This window comes from Urocampus carinirostris, chromosome 6 (assembly GCF_059441175.1).
Source record: "Urocampus carinirostris isolate Australia breed hairy pipefish chromosome 6, RoL_Ucar_1.0, whole genome shotgun sequence".
Taxonomy (NCBI): domain Eukaryota; kingdom Metazoa; phylum Chordata; class Actinopteri; order Syngnathiformes; family Syngnathidae; genus Urocampus; species Urocampus carinirostris.
Window position 1 is genome coordinate 1297501 of NC_142354.1, and position 21868 is coordinate 1319368.

The 21868-nt window shown below is 41.9% G+C and overlaps 1 protein-coding gene across 1 annotated transcript in view; it reads right to left on the minus strand.

The window, feature by feature from the left end:
• dag1 (dystroglycan 1) overlaps positions 1-21350 on the minus strand; it is a 37793-nt gene extending 16443 nt beyond the window's left edge. Inside the window, exons 1-2 of the mRNA XM_088337409.1 lie at positions 21090-21350; positions 4046-4398 (exon numbers count right to left, since the gene is read on the minus strand). Coding sequence (XP_088193535.1) covers positions 4046-4303 — 258 coding nt within the window. The 5' untranslated portion in view covers positions 4304-4398; positions 21090-21350. The remainder of the gene's footprint in view (positions 1-4045; positions 4399-21089) is intronic.
• Positions 21351-21868: the final 518 nt, after the last annotated feature.

The window sequence follows — 21868 nt, forward strand, 5'->3', positions numbered from 1 at the left end:
AGGGGAGTGGTCAAATGGTCGGGGATTTATGTCAATGTTGACGTAAAAAAGGCTGGAAATCTGATAACACCTTAACGCTCCAACGGCCTGCCGTCAGACTGATGAGAAACAAAGACGTGTCTTCACGATGTCACCAGTCACTGAAATAAGTCATACTACATATCATTGGAAAGCCTGCACTTTAACCATTTCAAAATGTACTCATCACAGAAACAACATGATCTGTCTGAAACAGGGTACCAGAAAATTATAAAGTATAGCTAATGTGCATAGTTAATGTTCCTTCTAAGCTTCCTCATGTCTGAGCAATTATGCAAAGTCTGCGAGCATCGCTTTGAACAACGGTGACCAACATCAATCCCAAGTGTGGCAACTGTATCATTATCAAACATGTCCAAAACCTGAGATCAGGTCAAGTTACATTCTGCTGAGATTCTGGCAATGGTAAAGTCTTTTTTTTTTTTTTACATATTAATGAATTAGAAAATGTACTATTCGAAAGGTTACACGGCCCACAAACATGTTTTGTTTTTTTTTAAATATGGGAAAATCTTTATCACTGACTATAGTACCTGGTAATAACAGGCCTCCCATCTGAGTACTAACCAGGCCCGATCTGGCTTAACTTCCTGAGAACAGGTGTTTTCAGGATGGTAAGGCTGTAAACAGGTTTTTACAACAACTTTTACATGAGATTTCCATTTTTCCAAAAGTATCTTTTGTGACTACTAACATTTTGTGGATTTATTTAATCGGTTGCACAATACAAAACTGTAATCACTTTTCTTTAGTGAAAGTAGTGTTGGCAAAATGATTGACTTGAGATATTTGCAATTTATTTGAATGCAACACCAGACTTTTCAGCAACCTATAACCCCCAAGATAAAGAATATTTTTAATGTAAATGTGAACAAGGTGCCTCAACCAGTTCAACAGCGGGGACAAGCTCCTCTATTACCCCACCTCTCTAATACTCCCACCTTCACCCTCCTCAACATTGTGTTTAAAACACACAAAGGAAACCCATGTTGTTTTTACCGGCATGCACTGCAATTCTGGGTGATTTTCTTTCAGGAATTTATTTAGCAATTTTGAGCCCTGATTTTTATGCGCTGGATAGATTTTCTTGCGTGCTGAGAAGGTCTGAGCAGTGCGCAGCACATGTCCCTCCCAGCATATCCCTTTGGCGAAATGATGGGAATTTAGTCTCTTTTTAGAGAAGCGACTCTTTTGGCTTGGCTGACTAAAAACAGCCGTCTTTTTTGGCTCCCAAGTGGCTTGCCTGTTTTTGTTGCTTTAAACCATACATGACTAATTATTAGGTAACATTATGCACAAAATTCCTCAAAAAAGGGGAAAATACAGTAAGAAAGAAAAAAATACAAAAATAAAACAGAAACAAAATAAAAAGATAATAAAGGAATAAAAAATCGGTAAATAGCTAGGGAAAAAAGTAAACAAAAAAGGAGGGAATTAATAAGAGAGGAAAAAAGCAAGAAAATATGTAAAAGGCTAATAAGATAAATAAATAAATACAAGGGGAAATAAAGAACAAAATAGGGGGGAAATAAATAAAAAGCCAAGAAAAAAGAAACAAAGAAATACCAAAACATAAAATGAAAATGGAGAACGAAAGAAAAAAAGAAAAAAGGAAAAATCTAAGAAACAAAGCAAAGGAAAAAAGAAAAGAAAAAGGGAATTAAAAAAACAACAAGAAAAAAGCAGGAAAAAATGGGAGAAAATATTGTTAAAAAAATACCTCTTAATTTGTATGTCGGTATTGTATCACAGAATAGACTAGAAAAGAATAGAATAGAATGAAATAGAATAGTCTTTATTGTCAGATAGTCCAGTCAAACTATCATTGGAATCATCAAACGGGCGGGCAGTAGCTCAGGAGGTAGAGCACTCGTCTTGGGATCAAAGGATCCCAGTTCGAATCCCGGCTCGTCCGTGTTACATGTCGAAGTGTCCTTGGGTAAGACACTGAACCCCTAATACCCCCAATAAGCAGGTTAGCGCCTTACATGGCTGCAAGGCCGCTATTGGGAAATGTGGAGCACATTGTAACGCGCTTTGGGAAGTCATTGACTTGAAAAGCGCTATATAAATGCAGATCATTTCATTTCATTAATATCAACATTGTAAAACATTGTATGCAACGGGCTTAGTCTGGAGTACCGTATTTTCCGCACTATAAGGCGCACCTAAAAGCCTTTATTTTTTTCAAAAGCTGACCATGCGCCTTATAATACAGTGCGCCTTATTTATGGAACAAAATTAATTCGCAAAGTCTTGCAACTAACTTGCAGCCGCCGACTAGATTTTCCCCCGAACGCCAAGTAGTCCGCGGTGTATGCTGGGATTTATTTACCGGCGTTTCATTGGCTAACCAATGTGTCAATCATCAGTTGAATCGATCACTATTGGCTAAAGTTATTCGGAGGTCAAGGGGCGGATCCTTTTTATCATTTACAGGTTGGCATTGGCCTAAACGGCAAAACAAAGCCTGCAATTGGCCGAAAAAGATGAATGCGTATAGCACGTGGCTGACGGCATACAGAAAGCATTTTTTTACTATTTTGTATTTGTAAATATTTTATTCTCCTGGATTTACTAAACTCACGGATATAAGAGGACCACGGCTGCACATTATTATGAACACAACGACTTCGGTGAGCTACTCTGGCTATGTATATTATCCCTGTATCTTGTTTCAGACTGAACTCGATGTTTCTGTGATAAGCGGTGCAGATAATGGATGGAATGGAGTGTCTATTTTTAAATTAAACTAAATTCCAAGTGTTTATTGTCATATGCACAGTAAAGTTGTGAGCGAAAAAGAAAATAGAAACTAAGGAATGGTTGGCATTTCTTGAATCCCAAGACTTTAACCTTCCGAATGATGGAACGATGCATTTGAGTGACATCGTACGGACACCGCATCCGCAAGTGTTCTCGACACGTATTTGCGTCTTTGCAAGCTTTCGGAATGTTAGGGGGGTAATAAGTTTGACTGAACTATCTGACTGTTTTGTCGACGTTCCCATTGTAGTGCCTTATAATCCGCTGCGCCTTATATATGTCAAAAATAGGACCAAAAACAATTTTTTCGGGGTGCGCCCTATAACCCGGTGCGCCCTATAGTGCGGAAAATATGGTACTTGCGCTTGTTAGAGGATGTTAGTGATTGTAAATTGAAGTTTAACAGGATCCCAGCAGACACTTTGATCAAAGAAAAAGAAGAGAGTTGGGTGCCCCTTAGCGAATAGATTGGACCGGGGCACTTCATATCAGGTAAAAGAAATTACATGTTTATGATTATTGCTTTTGACTCCAATATTACTTATTATTTCAGCAAAATATCATGTCAGTTTCTCAGCTTCAGCTAACGGTTAATGTGTAGCCTAAAAGCTAACGGTAGCCTTGTAAACTATATGAGTTTTAAACATTTTAGTTATTTTTTTATTGTATGCCCAACAATCTTTTGTAATGGATGCTTGTTTTTATTTTTGACCCACGCAAGCGTATACAAGGCTACCATTGGCATTTAGGCTACACGCTAAGAGTTAGCAGACGCCAAATAAATGATAAAATACTTTTCCAATAAAATAGGTAACATGGACTCGATAGAAACAATCATAAACGTTCAATTTATTGTACCCGATATGAAGTGTAAGGCTGCAAACCTGAGCATTTTTGATGAGCACCTCGTCCAATCTTTTCCCTTCCTTCAGTGTATCCACAAGTCTTTTCTTTTTCTTTGATCAGGAGTGTCCGCTGGGATCCTGTAAAACTACAATTTATGATCACTGACATTTTTTCTCAGATTCTGGCACTCAAACACACAACATGATGACAACTAGCACCTTCGACAGTGTCCGTTTACTCTGTCTTCTAACCAGCTTGGACTATAACGTCACGCATGAGGGTCTAAACATTAGTGCGCCTTATACAAGAATAAATACAGTATGCGAAATAATTTTCCCCAAGATTTCATGAGCCAAACTGCAATTTTAGTGAAGTGAGTAAGGTGTCAACCAACCTGAACCTCTCGCTCATCCATTTGGCCAGGCAAATGGATGCGAAAGACATGCCCGACTGGCGCCGAGACAACGGGGAGGTCACGGCGGGCAGCGATGCCATCTAGCGGTGCTTGCCGTGAGTCATGCACGAATGACGAGCTCATGGAAGCTTCAAGATGACCAGGCAATGCATATGTTTCTTGGTCGGCCTTGCCTACTGCCAAAGACAGCAGGGCAGCAAACAACGCCCACATGCCGATTCTGCCAACGTGCAGCATACTCCACACGCAGAGGTAAGGCCTTGCACCCAGGGTTGGGCCTCTAGCCACTTCTGTTTTGTCAGCGGGAAGTCATAGCGATCGACACCCGCAACCTAAGGAAAACAGAAAACAATATCATTGTTTTTCATTTGAATCGCGGGGTTTCGTAAAATAGCGCTGCTGTGTCGTCAAAACAACTTCCTGCTGCTTCACCTTTTCCAGTTAGCTTTTTTTAATGAGCATGCTTCGTCCGGCAGTGCCTTTTGATACTATATTCTTTGAAAACAGCCAGTCTCTAAGCAAATTAGGCAGGTGCAGTTGTTTCGGATTTCTGTGAAAAAAATACTCAAATTTCCACTTATCATAGAAGCGTGGACCCTCACAGTCAACTCAACTGATCTTTTGATTGACCTCTGCTGCAGTAGTGCAGGATTGGAACTGCATTATTGTGATGTCGCAATAAAGTCGTGAAGAATTGATATTAATTGTTTATAAATAGTTTTTCCTCAATAAATAAATAAATTAATGCATGCAATTTTGAAAACAATGGTTTATTGATTTTCAACCAAGAAAACAATTGTGTTCAATACAGTGGGACTTAATCTTTAACACCTCTTGCACAAGGTTTCTCTGGCATAAACTGAGTCAATAAATCAGTTTGAGGGATGGCTGACTATAAATGACATACAAACTTAAGTACAACAAACAATAAATGGAAAACAATCTTCAAATCTGTGTGACAAAAACATATGCTGTCTTACTTGTCTCCTGTGTTTTCTGAACTTCTCAACTCACTACTCATGACGTGTCGTTCTCGAACAAGCGTCTCTATGAGCAAGCTCTTAAAAGTGAACGATGGGAGCTGGCTCCCCACTAAACAAGAGCCGGTTACCTTTCAAGATGCTTTTTTTCCTCCTGTGTTTAGTCAATATGCATTTGTCCATTAATCCTGTATTGTTAAGTTTAAATTGATTGAGAGGTTAAATCGTTTTGTATTCATCTTTTTTTTGGTAGAACTGTGAATTTATTAAATTGTTTCCTTTGTTTTTCAGAGAAAATGTGTTTCACCATTAGCTTTTTACATTAACAATGTAAAGTGTATCCTTGTATTTAATAGATTATCAGTTGTTGCACTTAAAAGTACATATTTTAAATTTACATTTTGTTATGTCATCTGTTTTTCAAATATTCTGAGTTTCTTGATTTTAAAGTTACTGGTATAAAAAGGTTCAAAGTTTGGATAAGTTCAATGTAGCGTGAAAAAAATACATGGTATTATAATTTAATAGAGTAATAGTTTGTTTCTGTCACTCACCCAATCAATTGCTCCGTGAGCTTTGCTAGTGTTTTTTCTAGTGTTTTAGTTCCAGTTTGTTCCATGGGTTATCTCATAAAGTGTCCCAACAGTGAACATACATTATTTAATGAGCTTCCTTATAACGGATTCTATAGTGAGGCACAACCAAAACGGGGTCTGTTGGTCTGACACTTTGACTGTAAATTGGAGGAGAAACAGTGGCCTTGATACTTGACCAAAACCTTAAGAACCTCAGCGTCACTCCGACGTTGCACGCACCGAACTAGACGTTGGTTGCACTTATCATACACATCAGAAGAACTTTACGTAGTACCATTACATGTCAGAGCTAAAAGTACTCATGAAGAAAGCCATATCTGACGAGGTTGTGCTGGAGTTTTTATGGATGGGTGAATAATAATAATAATAATGATTTAATTCATTCAATGGTAGACATGTTTCTCAAATTGGGAGAGCTGGTGCCAGGCTATTTTGCCATTTTGACTCATTTTTGAAGGTGGACGGAAACGTTTGTGTTGAAGCCATTTGGGCGTTTGTTGATGGATGTATTTCAAGCAGACTTTTACTTTGATGCTTTTTCTCCATTTGTTATACCTCTAATATCTTAACAGTGCTGATCATCAAAACAAGAGAATTTTGATTGCAAAATAACATTTTACTGCAAAAACGTTTAACTGATGCATGAACTATGCATGAACTTTATCAGAATATTTCCACACCTGATGTTTTTCGGGTAGTGATCACTTGATTTTGGTCACCGTGGCTATCGTGTTCCTGCGGTCATGCACAAATCGTCATCCCACTCTAACAAGACGATGACGATGGAAATTTGGCTTTTTTTTTTAATAGGAATACGCTCTGTAGAAGAGTTAACTGCGAATTACTTTTTGTCCATATTTCTGTCCTACCATGCCTAGTCGCCATATAAGGCCGCCTACACACACATTCATTCAAGGGCTATAGGAAGCAACACTAGGAAGTTGGGGTTCATCATTGTGTGGACAAAGATTTGATCTGAAAAATGGCGGCGCTGCTTTGCAAAGCGACCAAAGACCGGGGATACTAGGTCCGGCGAAATAACAACCGGAGAGTCGGAGGGCGCTCGGGTAAGGCGATCAGGGGACGGTGCCATAAAAGTAGCGTGGAATTTTCAAGATGCCGAGCAGGGACAAGCAACTTGATGAAATCAAAAAGTCACTCGGCTTTATGATGGACAAAATGGATATAGTCACCAAACAACACAATACAATCATGAGTTTAATAGCTGAAATCAAAGATCTAAAAAATGAAAACATGGAGAAGAACAAGAGGATTAATGCGCTAAAAACACTTTGGATTCGAGAAATGCAGGACCTGTACAGATTTGCCTGGAGGCCTGGATTGAGCGTTAAATACATATGACACTGGACAATCTCGGACAATGATAGATTCAAATGATACAATGGCATCCTGGACTGACAACATGGACACCTTTATTATTGATCACAATAAAAAATATATCATAATATATTAGGCCATGATCTACTTTAACTGAACATTATTGATTACACTGTCTCCAATAATTCAAAATTAGATGACTTCGATCCTGACCACAAATTTCTATCAACTAGCTCAGATAATTGCAAATATTATACTTGAAGGATTTTATACATTTTACTATAAAGGATTTTATACGATTAAATACTATATTAAATACACGAATAATAAGAGCGAGCAAGAAATCATACTATGCCAATTTATTACATAATAACAAAAGTAATATTACAAGTATTTGGGATATATTAAATAGTATAATAAAAGGAAATAATCTAAATAATGCATATCCAAGCTATTTTATTTATAAGAACAGTGAAAATTATCATTTAAATCAAGTTGCGGAGAATTTCAATAGTTCTTTTGTAAATGTTGGACCAGAGCTAGCTGCAAATGTCCCAGAGTGCAGTAGTAAGCAATTTGAGCCACTGATGATAATGAACTCCAAGACCATGTTTTTATCTGGGCTTACGGAATCAGAGATCTTAGACGTGGTTAACAAATGTAAAAACAAAACGTCTATGGATAGTTTTGACATCGATGTGGTACTAGTTGAGCAAATTATAAATAGCATTGTGAAACCATTGACCTAAATATGTAATCTATCATTTGTAACAGGCAAATTTCCAAATCAAATGAAAATAACAAAAGTTATACCAAGATACAAAAATGGAAACAAGCAATTTTTTACAAACCATAGACCGGTATCTCTGCTTCCTCAGTTCTTGAAAATATTAGAGAAACTTTAAGATAATATACTAGAACAATTTGTAGATAAACATAAAATGACAAATGAAAGTCAATATGGTTTTAGAGCAAACAGATCAGCAACAATGGCTATTATTGATGCAGTAGAAGAAATCACCCATAGCATAGAAAAAAAGAGATACGCAGTTGGGGTATTTGTTGACTTAAAAAAAGCATTTGATACCATCCGTCCATTATCTGCACCGCTTATCCTCAGTAGGGTCGAGGGGGTGCTGGAGCCCATCCCAGCCATCTTCAGGCAGTGGGCAGGGGACACCCTGAACTGGTTGCCAGCCAGTCGCTGGGCACACAGGGACGGACAATTCGCTCGCTCATTCACACCCAGGGACAATTTGGACCGGCCAATTAACCTGACATACATGTTTTTGGAATGTGGGAGGAAACCGTGCTTGCAAACCTTCCTGTGCGGAGTTTGCAAGCACGGGGAGAACATGCAAACTCAGCAAAGGAAGGTTGGTAGCTGTAGTTCAATACAGCCCCTTTTAATCCTCCAAAAACGTGCAATTAGAACCATACACAGGGTAGGATATCGAGATCATACTAATATTTTAATCCTGAAGTCCAAATTATGCAAATTTGATTCAGTAAAATTTTTCATTGCACAACTGCTATTTAAGGTCAACAAAAACATAGTGCCAGAAAACATCCATAAATTATTCATTCCGAAAGAGGGAAATTATAACTTAAGGGGCTGTAGTAAATTCATAATCCCAAAGGTGAGAACCACCAGGAAAAGTATGTGTGTGTCTGTGTGTGGAGTCAAACTTTGGAACAATTTACAAGACGAGATCTAACAATGTCCAACCATTCACTTGTTCAAATTTAAATACAGAAAAAAACATTCCTGGCAGAATACAGAGATGAAGAAAATGGGGTGTGAGTGATACGAGAGATCAGGAATAGTGCGTCTAGAACTATGGTTAACTTTGTGTTATTGTTGCCATTGTTATATCATAACTGTTATTATTAATATTATTACAATTGTTGTTGTATAATTGGTGTATTTAATAGGGAAGATGATGGGAATATAAGCATTTGCTTCTTACTACCCCTTTTCGAACATATTATGTAACATTATTGTTTTTGTTCTGTTTTTATTTTAATGTTCGAATAAAGTTTTCATTCATTCATTCATTCAAAAACGAAAAATTGTATTTCACACATTTTTCTAAATGTTTGTGGCCAAAAGTGGCCATTTGGAGACAACCAGTTTACAGCTACAAAACCTGTCCAACTGTGTATTTTACTTTGGCAAATTTTTAGATATTGTGAAAGAGTTGCATACATTTCACCTCTCTTTCCAGAAGTCAAATATTGATTGTGCACACTTGCGCATGATAATTAAGTGGAAAAATTGCATTTGCGCACGTTTATTTGCGGCTCAGATTCAAATACAATAAGAGCATGTTATTGGTGAGCTATTACTCATTTTAGGCATCTTGTTTCAGACTGATTGTGGTGTTTTTCTGATGAATATATTTTGAAATGGTCATGATAGCTAAAATCCTTAAGCTTTTCAATGATATGTGGCATGACGTGGTGACATAGTAAAGACGCGGCTTTGCTTTTCAAAAGTCTGGCGGGCCGTCGGCAGAACGTTAAGGGGTTAAAATAAAACAAAAAAAACATTTTTACATTTTTGCAATCAGAACAATGCTTCTAAAAAAGGTTAGTATACATTATGGCATTAAATGTGTTAATTTTTAAAAAATTAACTTGTTTGCCTGTGGCTCATGTTTACATTCGAGCTGCTGCCGTTATGTTACTTTTGACACATCAACGTGTAAAACTTCTTGTTGTGCCTTGTTTACTTCCTGTCAACAATTCAACACTTAGACCCCCCACCCAGAAACACGAACCATGACTTTAGAAAGAACTAAAAACTTCATGTAAGTGACACACGTAAGAATTCAATCACATTTAATTCAACTTAGGTCTTGAGTGTGTGCATGTTCCTGTAGAAAAACTTAACAGGAGTCTACAAGGCTACCAAGGCAACATGCCGAGGTGCTTAAAGGCAGGGAGAAAAATTCCTGAAGCAGTAGCAGCTTGAACTACACCTACCCAAACACTGAAATTGGGTGGGGGGGAATAAGACGACACACACAGACCCTCTTCATGGACCCGAGCTCCTTCGGTAAGTATTCTGCAATGCTCTGCCAAGTGGGTGAAATACAATTAGTTCGAAGCATCAGGTCCCATTCCTTTAATGGGCATGAAGAGAGCACATGCACAACAAGCAGTCAAAATATGGCTGCTGGAGGCACTTTTGGCTCTTGCCACTTCAGGTCACAGAGGTCGTTCTGTCAGGAGTAGCCCTGACCACTTTTAAAAATAAGCAGATTAAGTACTGCATGACAAGAGCCACAGAATCTTCTGTCTTGATGATGGTAGAAAGACAGAAAAAAGACAGAAATTATTAGGATAGAATTATAAAAGTTGGAAAAAATAGCAAAAGAGAAAACGTGAAAGAAGGAGAAAGGAAAAAAGGAAGATAAAAAGAATATAAATAGAGAAAGAGTTTAAGAGAATAAGAGTGTAAGAGAGCAATAGAGTGAAAGAGCAAGAGAGAACAAAGATAGAAAAGAGGGAAAGGGAAGGGAAGGGAAAAGGGAGGAAGACATAAAAAGAGAAAATATGAAAGAAAAGAAGAAAGAAAGAGACAGGGAGACAGAAAGAGAGCAATAGCGAAAGATAGTGAGACAAAGTGAGTAAAAACGAAAAAGCAAGTAAAAAGAAACATATAAAGAAAGTTAGAGTAAGAGAAAACGAAAACAAGAGAGCAAGTGAAAGAGGAAGCGATAAAGAGAAAGAGAGTAATGCATACACATATATACATACATACTCTATGAAAGAGAGTAAGGTAAAGAGACTTAGGGAGAGAAAAAGAGGAGAGAGAGCGAGAAAGAAAAAAAGAAAAAAAACCAAAGAGAAAGGGAGAAATAAATGATCCAAAAATAGAGAAAGGGAGAAAAATAGAGCGCGAGAAAGGAGAAATAAAGAGAGGAATAAAGAGAGCGAGAGAGAGAAAAAGAAAGAAAAAGAGGGACAAAGAATGGTTCACGCTTGACACAAGGAAACATGTTCCTCTTTTTTTTGCCCGATTGATCATTAGTTTACCACACAACGTCCTACACCAAGCAAACCTAAGCACATAATCTACAGTAAATTGTGCTGAATTTTTGATTTTTTTTTTGTGAGTATAGGTTTTGCCTTAAGGGGAAAAACCCTCTTGGACAGTACCTAGAAACTGAGGAGTTTTTCGAGTTGGTTTGGTGGCTTCTTTGAGGTCGCTGGCTGGGTCCCACCAGTTGGGCCGTTGGCTCAATCAGGCTTGGGCGCTGGCTCATCAAGGTTCTCTGGTTGCTTGTTAAGCTGGGACTGGGTCAAAACATTTTTGATTGCGTGCGGGCCAGGATTGTTAGGCTGCACCTCTTGCCTCTTGGCTGGCTCAAAAAGAACTATTATTATGAAATATAAAGTGGATTATTTTGTATTTGGTTTTACAGTTAACTCCAACTAAGGATTAGTCTTCAATAAAAGGCATTACATCCAGCCCAGTTTGGCTCTCTGATTCAGTCTTTGAGCATTACTGTCAGACAGGACGAAAGGAAGACTGAGATCACTTGCTCTCGTTTCTTGGTTTTATTGAAAGGAAGGAAATGACAAGGTGGGATTCTTCGATCCGTTGGTTGGTGGATTGACGGAACTTGACAGGCGGGTGAAGGCTTGGCGGGAATGGTCGCGGACAGGCGTAATCGTAGTGTTGATGGCCGGGGCTGGAGAAGAAGGGCGTCGTAGTATTCGGAAAAAAGTTCAGGAGTCAGACGGGCAGGGCAGATTACAAAAACGGGTCGGCAACGGAGATCAATCAGAAGAAAACAGGGAGCAGGAAAAGAGTCAGAGGTACGGGCTTACTGAGCTGAAGGCAACAGGTAGCGTGAGTACAATCAGACAAAGTGTTACCGGAAGCTGGGGATTTAAATGTACAGGGTGCGCCAATCAGCTCTCCTGGCTGTTGGCGCCAAATCCTGAACACAGGTGTTCCCGATCCGGGTGATTGTGACAGAAACCCCCCCCCCTCAAGGGACGGCTCCAGAAGTCCCCAAATAAAAAAAAAAATTAATCCGACAGGAAAATGCAAAATCCGACAGGCAGGTACAAAGTCCGACAGGCAAGAGTATAATCCAACAGGCAAAAGTATAATCCAACATGCAGGAACATAATCCGACAGGCTGGCCAGTTAGAACTCCTCTGAGCGGAACGATGCTCCATCGTCGTCTTCAGGCGGCGTAGTCGATGATGGACTCGGCGGGGATGTAGTCGTTGGCCCGACACCCCTAGGCCGACCACGGCGAGGAGCAGGTTGATCTGGATACTGGCGGTGGAACTCGTAGATGAGCGAGCGATCCAGGGTCTGCCAGATGGGGATCCAGGATCATTCCTCCGGGCCGAAGCCCTCCCAGTCGACGAGATATTGGAGACCGCGTCCTCTACGACGAGAGCAGAGCAGACGTCGCACAGACTGTCCATTAGATTGCGGATTGAACCCGGACGAGAGACTGACCGAGGCCCCCAGGAGACAGCAGAACTCTTTCTAAAATCCCAAGGCAAATTGAGGACCTCGGTCTGAAACAATATCTTTTGGGATTCCATGTAGGCGGAGGACATGCAGCTGGACCACCTGCGCCGTCTCCTTGGCGGACGGAAGTTTGGGCAAGGCCACGAAGTGAACCATTTTGCTGTACCGGTCCACAATCGTCAAATTGGTTGTCATCCCTTCTGAGGCAGGCAGCCCAGTAACGAAGTCCAAGGAGATGTGGGACCAAGGACGGCTGGGGACTGGTAAAGGTTGAAGCAATCCGGCAGGGGGCCGTTTCGAAGTCTTCTGCTGGGCACAGGTTTGGCAAGCCCCGACGTACTCCTGGACGTCCTTAGCCAATGAGGGCCACCAGAAACGTCGGGCCAGGAAGTTGCTGGTGCGGGTAGCACCCGGGTGACAGGAGAGGCGAGAGTCGTGCCCCCATTGAAGGACCTCCGACCGTAGGGCTTCCGGGACGAATAGCTGCCCCTCTGGACAAGTACTGGGGCCTGCTTGGTCTTGGAGGGCCTCCCTGACGCGGTCCTCGATGTCCCAGGTGAGAGTGGCCAGTAACCGGGACTCAGGAAGGATGGCTGTTGGACCCTGGGATGATTGTCCTCCTTTTGAAACTGGCGAGAGAGGGCATCTGGCTTGACATTGCGGGACCCGGGGCGGTAGGAAAGGGTGAAGTTGAAACGGGTGAAGAAGAGTGACCAGCGGGATTGTCTCGGGTTTAAACGTTTAGCAGAACGGATGTATTCAAGATTCTTGTGGTCAGTCCAAACTAGGAACGGAACTGGCACCCCTTCCAGCCAGTGGCGCCATTCCTCAAGGGCCAATTTTATTGCTAGCAGCTCACGATTCCCCACGTCATGATTGTGTTCGGCAGGGGATAAGCGACGTGAAAAGAATGCACAGGGGTGCATCTTTTGATCCTCGGCTGACCTTTGGGAGAGAACAGCCCCAACACCAACGTCCGAGGCATCCACTTCAACAACTAGCTGACGCCCCGGGTCAGGTACTTGGAGGATGGGCGCCGTCGAAAATCGAGCCTTGAGGGCAGAGAATGCTTTGTCGGCCGCAGGAGACCATCTGAAAGTTTCCTTGGGGCTAGTGAGAGCCGTCAGGGCACCCGCTACCGTGATATAGTTCCGGATAAATTGTCGGTAAAAATTGGCGAAACCCAAGAACTGCTGGAGCTTCTTGCGATCCGTGGGGACAAGCCAGGAGGTGACTGCCGACACCTTCGCAGGATCCATCTCCAATCTCCCCTCCGCGATGATATACCCCAGGAATGACACGGTTTGGGCGTGGAACTCACACTTCTCAGCCTTAACGAAGAGGGAGTTCTCTAGGAGTCGTCGAAGGACAAGTTAGACGTGCTGCGTGTGTTCCTCCAGGGATTTAGAGAAAATCAGAATGTCATTCAGATAGACAAACACAAACTTGTTGAGTACATCACACAGCACGTCGTTGATAAGGGACTGGAAGACGGCGGGGGCGTTCGTTAGACCAAAAAGCATGACTAAATATTCATAGTACCCCGTGGGAGTGTTAAAAGACGTTTTCCATTCATCTCCCTCCCTGATACGGACCAGATGATAAGCGTTTCTGAGGTCCGGTTTAGTGAACACTGTGGCCCCTTGCAGCAGTTCAAAGGCGGAGGCGAGCAGTGGTAAAGGGTAGCGATTCTTAACTGTTATATCATTAAGGCCCCTGTAGTCAATGCACGGTCGTAAGGAACCATCTTTCTTGCCAACAAAAAAAACCCAGCTCCAGCCAGGGAAGAGGATGGCCGAATTATTCCGGCTGCCAAGGCCTCCAAGATGCATTCCTCCATGGACTGTCGCGGGGGAGTAGAGCCAGGCAGAAGGTCGATAGCACAGTCATAGGGGCGATGTGGAGGAAGGGAAGTGGCCTTGGCTTTATTGAAGACTTCCCATAGGTGGTGATAGCAGGCAGGGACCTTGGACACGTCAGGAGGAGACTTGGAAGCCAAGGGTCGGTCGGGGTGATATGCAGAACGTAGACAGGTTTGATGGCACTCGACGCCCCATTCCATGACGGTCCCCGAACGCCAATCAAAGTGAGGGTTGTGCCGTACCAGCCATGGATGGCCCAAAACGAGTGGCTGGCCGGGGGATGGGAGCAGGTGGAACTGAATTTGCTCTCTATGATTGCCAGAAAGTCTCATCTCCATTGGTTCGGTAACATGGGTAACTGTGCCCAGAAGACGGCCATCTAGTGCTCGGGCGGTGATAGGAGTAGTGAGGGAATTCAATTGAATCTTGAGTTTGTGGGCAAGGGAGAGATCCAAAATGTTAGCTTCGGCCCCGGAATCCTCTAGCGCGGAAAGTCTCTGTGGGGAACCAGCAATTCAGAGATGCACCTCGAACGAAGGTCGAGAGGTTTTGGAGGACGGGATAAGGGCAGAACTCAATCGAACGCCTCCGTTGTCCGACGAGCCCCCCCTTTTAACGGACACGTTGAGATTCGATGCCCATTGCCGCCGCAATAAAGACAAAGTCCCTCAGAAACCCGCCGCCGGCGCTCTTTAGCCGATAGCACTGCCCGATTAATCTCCATGGCTTCGTGAGTAACTGTCATCGGGGATAAGGGGGGTTTGGAACCCACTTGGCTATTTTGGCGAATTCGTCGGGAGTCGTATTGTTCTTCCCCTCTCCTGTCGCCCTGCTTGGACCCGACGGTCAATTTGCGCCGTCAGTGCAATGGCTTCGTCGAGGGTAGAAGGCGGAGTATGGGACACCAATTCGTCCTTCAAGTAATCGGCCAAACAGTGGAGATAAGCGTCCACTAACGCTTCCCTTATTCCAATTACTCTGGCTAGCGAGTGTTCTAAAGTCAATGGATTAATCGGCGACCGAACGTTTTTCTTGGCGAATGTTAAGCAGGGAGCGAGATGCGTCAGACAAGGCAGACCCAGTATCGAATACTTTCAGGATCTCCTGGGAGAACAGTGCAAACGAGGAACATGCCACCGATCCTCGTTCAAACTCAGCGGTTCCCCAAAGCCGGGCTCTCCCAGTCATGTGGTTAATGACGAACGCTACCTTGGTTCCCTCGGATCGAAAATTTTGGGGTTGGAGATCAAAAATGAGTCGACAGTTTACGAGGAAGGCACGACCTTGGGTAGGGTCGCCGGAAAACTTTTCGGGTGCGCCCACATGGGGTTCTGCTGCTTCGGAGACATGCGAGGTAGGCAATGGAAGACTCGGCGGGAGTGTTTGTGGACTCGGAGACAGGATGACGGAATGCGGAAATGGTGATTTTGACAGCTGCTCAGACAGGCTCGCTACTTGCTGTTGGTTCTGTAGTAAGAGGTGTTGTTGCTGTTGCAGAAGACCTTGTTGCTGTTGAACTTGTTGTAGAAGCGTGGCGACGTCACTTGCGGATTTCTGTACGGCGCTCTCGGTCCATTGTAGCCGCTGCAGGATAGGGGGAGACTCCGCGTTGCTGGATTCTTCCTTCGGAGGAACGCGCGCTGATCTCATGATTCTGGTCTGATTGTTCTGTCAGACAGGACGAACGGAAGACTGAGATCACTTGCGCTTGTTTCTTGGTTTTATTGAAAGGAAGGAAATGACAAGGTGGGATTCTTCGATCCGTTGGTTGGCGGATTGACGGAACTTGACAGGCGGGTGAAGGCTTGGCGGGAATGGTCGCGGACAGGCGTAATCGTAGTGTTGATGGCCCGGGCTGGAGAAGAAGGGCGTCGTAGTATTCGGAAAAGAGTTCAGGAGTCAGACGGGCAAGGCAGATTACAGAAACAGGTCGCCAACAGAGATCAATCAGAAGAAAACAGGGAGCAGGCAAAGAGTCAGAGTTACGGGCTTACTGAGCTGAAGGCAACAGGTAGCGTTAGTACAATCAGACAAAGTGTTACCGGAAGCTGGGGATTTAAATGTACAGGGTGCGCCAATCAGCTGTCCTGGCTGTTGGCGCCAAATCCTGAACACAGGTGTTCCCGATCCGGGTGATTGTGACAATTACACAACGCATGACCAAGAATAAAAGTTTTCGGGCAATGCATAGTTGATCTACAAATATATTGAAACGTAAAATAAGTGAATAGTGATTCATAAAAATATCCCCGCAAACTTATATTTTTTACAAGTTCAATCAAATGGGTCAGGGGTCAGGAACCTTTTTAACCCAAAGACCCATAAAGGCAAAAATATATATATATTTTTTTTTAAAAGACCCACTATACATTTTAAAACAAACCCGCTCTTCAGACAAAAGCTAATTTTTTGGCACATTTTATTTCACTGTGTGTCAGTTGTTGATTTGATCAAATCTATGAAATATTAATAATGCCAGAGCCTGCTGTGTCCCTTATCAATATAAAAATGTCTTCCGCACTCAGTTACTTAAGAGTGGGTGGGCTCACTTTGCCTGTCCTTTTTGTCCTTAATAATGGTTTCAAAACACGGTACTTTTGTAAAAATGTCACAAAATTTTGCAAACAAGCGGGATACTGTCGTATTTACTTTTGGTGCAGACCGCACTGAGCAAGGGAGCGAAGGGAGGGCTGTGTGCAGAGATCTGCCCACTTGTAACAATCACCCAATCAAATTGCTCTGAGTTGTTTGCTGATGTTTGTGCGTTTTTTTGAGTGTTGTCTGTGGGTTTTATGAAAATTATCTCAACAGTGAAAATACATAGTTTAAGCTTCCATTTGTAAGATTTTTAAGTGACCTACTGCCAAAACAGAGTAAGTTGTTGTGACACCCTGAATGCAAACTGTAGTTAAAAATGTGCCCAAATATACTGGACTAAACCTAAAGTTATCTCAGTGTTTCTTCAGCTCCAAAAGTACCAAAATCCAGATGAAATCACACAATTTTGGAACGCCACAGAGAAATGTGCAATGCTTAAATGAGATCTCCGAGCCAGGTCTACTCATTAAAAGAGCCACAGCTTACTGACCCCTGATATAGGCCAATGCATAATATTCATAGTACAGGTGGTTGATATACGGATAATATATAATAATTACTTTTGGTCAAAAATATTTTTTATAAAGTTACTGTTGCAGGATTATATATTTGATCTCGGAAATTTTAAAAGAAAAAAAATGTTTAGCACACCCCACACTAAGGGCTTGTAAAACAAGCAATTACCACGTACTTAGATAAGTTTGCAGAGTCTTTTGACTGATACTTTCGCTGCATGAGAGGGGGCTGGAACCAATCCCAGAGATGCATGAGGCAGCAGAAGTCAATAAGGAATACCTTGAAAAAATCAATCAGAAGAACCAGATTCGCTTTCAACGTTTTGGTGTCAACAAATGGAGAATTGGTGTCGAGAAAACCCTTGTGATTTTTTTACATTTGTTACAACATATATTTGCCCTGGTTTGAGGAGCAAAAAACAGTCTCTTTGCAAAGTCATGTTTGTTAGTTTAGATTATAGTAAAGGCCATTATGATGATATCGCGTTCAACGCAGGTTTAATGAGATTTAAAAAACAGTTTTAGCCAACCCGTCACTAAAAGAAGGCTAAAGACAAACTACAATGACTATTTGGACTGTTGAATGCCAATGAGTCAGAGAGGTGACATTTATTTCTAAATTTGAATCAAAAGTTCCAGTCCAGGTCATTGAGATCCAAGAGAGATGGTTGGCATTGACGCCATCAATCAGCTGCTGAAAACATCACAAGCTGAACAGCTGAACAGGCGTCCTCAGCAGCGTGCTCAGCTCTTTGAGTAATATTTTTGTAGTATTTCCATAGTAGCTTTTTTTGTAATATTAATGTAATTGTATTTTTGCAGTATTTCTATTATGATACTTCTGTAGTAGTATTTCTGTAGTAATAACTATGTTTTTAAATCATAGTATTACTTTAGCGGGGTTTTTTTGTAGTCTTTGTGAGACGTGCCTAAGTTTTAAGTGCATAAGAACAATATCCATCCATCCATTCATCATCTGCATCGTTTATCCTCAGTAGGGTGGTTGGGGTGCTGTAGCCCACCCCAGCTATCTTTGGGGAGTGGACGTTAAGTATTTTTGAAGTAGTCCCAAAGTAGTATTTTAGTAGTATTACTGTAGTGTGGTTGTATTTCCATTATTTCAGTATTTTTTACATATTATTTTTGTTATATTACTGTTGATGCGTTTTTGTCATAATATTTCTCAAGTAGGGTTTTTGCATTGTAGTATTACTGCAGTCATATTTCTATAGTAATTGTTTCCTCTTCAGAAAAACACCAAAATAATACATGAGGTCCCTATTTTTAAAGGGACAGTGTGTTATATTTAGTGCCTGCTGGTGGTAAAAAAAGCTTTCATTCTGGAAAAAAAAATTGATTTGAATACTAGGAAAATACACATGAATACATTTATCCTCACTAAAGTCATGGGGGTGCTGGAGCCCATCACAGGCATCTTGGGTCAGTGGGTAGGGGACACCCTGAACTAGTTCCCAACCATGGCACATAGAGACATACAAACATGCACCTGCTCATTCACACCTAGGGACAATTTGGACCAGCCAATTAACCATGCAAGTTTTTGGAAAGAGGGAGGAAATCTGATTGCCTGGAGAAACCCCTGCATGCAGGTGGAGAACATGCAAACTCTGCTCTTGTAGCTGAAATTGAACCCTGGACCGCCGCACCTACATAACCTATCATACGGGAAAAAAGAAAAAAAATATTATTTATATATATATATATATATATATATATATATATATATATTGCCGCCATGTTTGTCAGGCAGGATGCCGCCACCCTGTGCACTGTGGCACTAGCCATAGCTTGCACCTGACAACACAGTGCCATCTAGTGGTCAAATATCACATTCTGAAGCTTTAAGCACGAAATTTGAGATTTACTTTTGTTGTCATTTTGTAGTATTTTTGTTGTATTTCTGTGGTAGTACTTTTGTTGTAGACCATGGGCTGAAGCACCCCCCAAAATGACAAGTTCTTTAAAACTCTGTTTTCCTTAATAAAGAACCAGATAGGCTTAAATTTGGAGGAAAAAAAACCACTCCATTAATATTTTTTTAAAGTCAAGTCATGTTTATTTGTATAGCCCATAAAACATAACAAAAATGTGAACAACGCAGCATCTGCAATACTCCACTGCCTTGAAGCATAAGGAAACAAAGAAGATGAAGAAAACCTTGAGAAGGGACAATACATGAGGTAATCCCCCTTGCAGGATGACTAGAACATTGAATTCAAACACCATCTTTTACAGGCCCCTCAAATGTGAAAATTTACAAAAAAGCGAACTTCGTGTTTTTTGTTTAGCTGACTCAGCAGTGTTTTGTTACACTCTACCAGACCCAGTCAACATTCAATTTCAATGCAATGTCTTACAGACAGTTAGGAGGGCTGACTGACCTTTTTGCAAAAATGCCACAAAAGTAGACTCACTTTGTTTTAGTTAACTCTGCATTTTTTCCAGGGAGACATTCCACTCTCGCAGCCGAGAACGACATTAGATATAAACACTATCTCTTACAAGTAGTCAGATAGCTTACCGTACATGTGAAAACTGCCCCGAAAAAAGCTGACTCCGCTTTTTGTTCTGGTTTGACTCAGCATCTTTCCCAGAATGACACGCTATTCTCTGAGCCAGAAGTTTGGCTAGGATAACAATCTCATCTCATCTCATTAGCTGCACGCTATTCTCTGAGGCCAGAAGTTTGGCTAGGATAACAATCTAATCTCATTTTATTAGCTGCACCGCTTATCCTCAGTAGGGTCGCGGGGGTCCTGGAGCCCATCCCAGCAATCATCGGGCAGTGGGCAGAGGACAACAATCGTTAAAGACCAATCAGGAAGCTCGCTCTTGAGGTGAATATGAGGCAAATTACCATAAAGCATTTGTCCTTAGGACACCCAAATGGCTAGCAACAGCCCTGCTCACAACAAAGTGCAATGTGATTTTCACAAATGGGAAGTTACAATCCTTTAAAATATTGAACTATTCTAAATCAAGAGAAATTAAGAAAAAAAAATACCCAGACAGAGACTAGGTGCGAAGCACCAGCAAAGCTCTGAACCTAAAATTGCCCATGTTGCAGACATACAAAAAGGACAATATTGACAAAAAGAACAACCTGATTTATTTGTAATACTTATTTACTATTGTCACGATATTTTGACAAGAACATGTAGCCTGCAGGCAGTAGTTTACCCACCCCTGCTGTAACCCCCAAGCACCCCCCAAGAAAACACACGCACACACACGCCAAAAATAACCAATGCGTGTACCCTCTATGCACCTGTTATTTGTCAAACTAACAGGCGTGTGCACGCCCTCAATATATATATTTATATATATATATATATATATATATATATATATATATATACACTTTCACGCACAAACAAACTTATAAAAACACATACGTACACACAACGCACGCGCTACTATACGACAATACTTGGACCAGGGCTAACATGATACCAAACCCGTCGATCGTGTACGTTTACAGACACACGCGATTTTCAAAAAGGTAACAGCGAAATGTTGCCTTGTTTTCCTGCGTGCACGTTCACAATCTCGTATGGTTTTATGCGCAAACACACACAAAGTCGCATAGCCATAGACTGTGACTCACCGCTGTGGAGGCTTCAAGCTACGGGAGGTTTTTTTCCGTTCCCTCGGAGGAGAAAGAAGAGGAGGAGGGAGTTTTTCAGCAGCGCAATGGTTGCGTGTCTTCTTGCGGTAGTGGAGGAAAATCTTCGGGATCTTAGAGCTTCTTGGAGGTTCCTAGAGGTTTTTGGAGGTCCCTTGCAGCTGCACTCTGGCAAATCTCGGCGATTTGCAATGGAGCGACGGATTCAATGGTGGGGAGAGAGAGGCGCCGAGGGAGGGGCCTCCGTAGGAGGCGGCCCTTTACTCCTCCTCCCTCTTAGCAAGTTTTTTTATTCCTTACGTCACGATTTCCACGCTGTGTGGTGTGGACTTGCACGTGGTCACTTAATGATGTCACAGTCCAATCTGACGTACTCATTCGATTTGTTTTGGGGTTCCCGCTGATCTTTAAAAAGTTTTGCAAAGCGTTGAATTCATTTTCCCAAAAACAAGGCTTCAATTGGCTGGGTGGTTGCTCGCAGCCCAACAGCGTGATGGTCCAGGGTTTGATTCCAACTACCACAGCCTCTCTGTCTGCAGTTTGCATGTTCTCCCCATGGCTGTGTGGTCTTCTTCCGGGCACCACAGTTTTGTCCCACATTCCAAAAACATGCCTGTCAGATTAATTTGCTGGTTCAAATTGTCCCTATGGGTGTAAAGGAGCAAAAGAGTTGCCTGTATCTGTGTCGCCTGCGACTGGTTGGCAACTAGTTTAGGGTGTCCCCTGCCCACTGCTCAAAGATAGCTGTGATGGGCACCAGC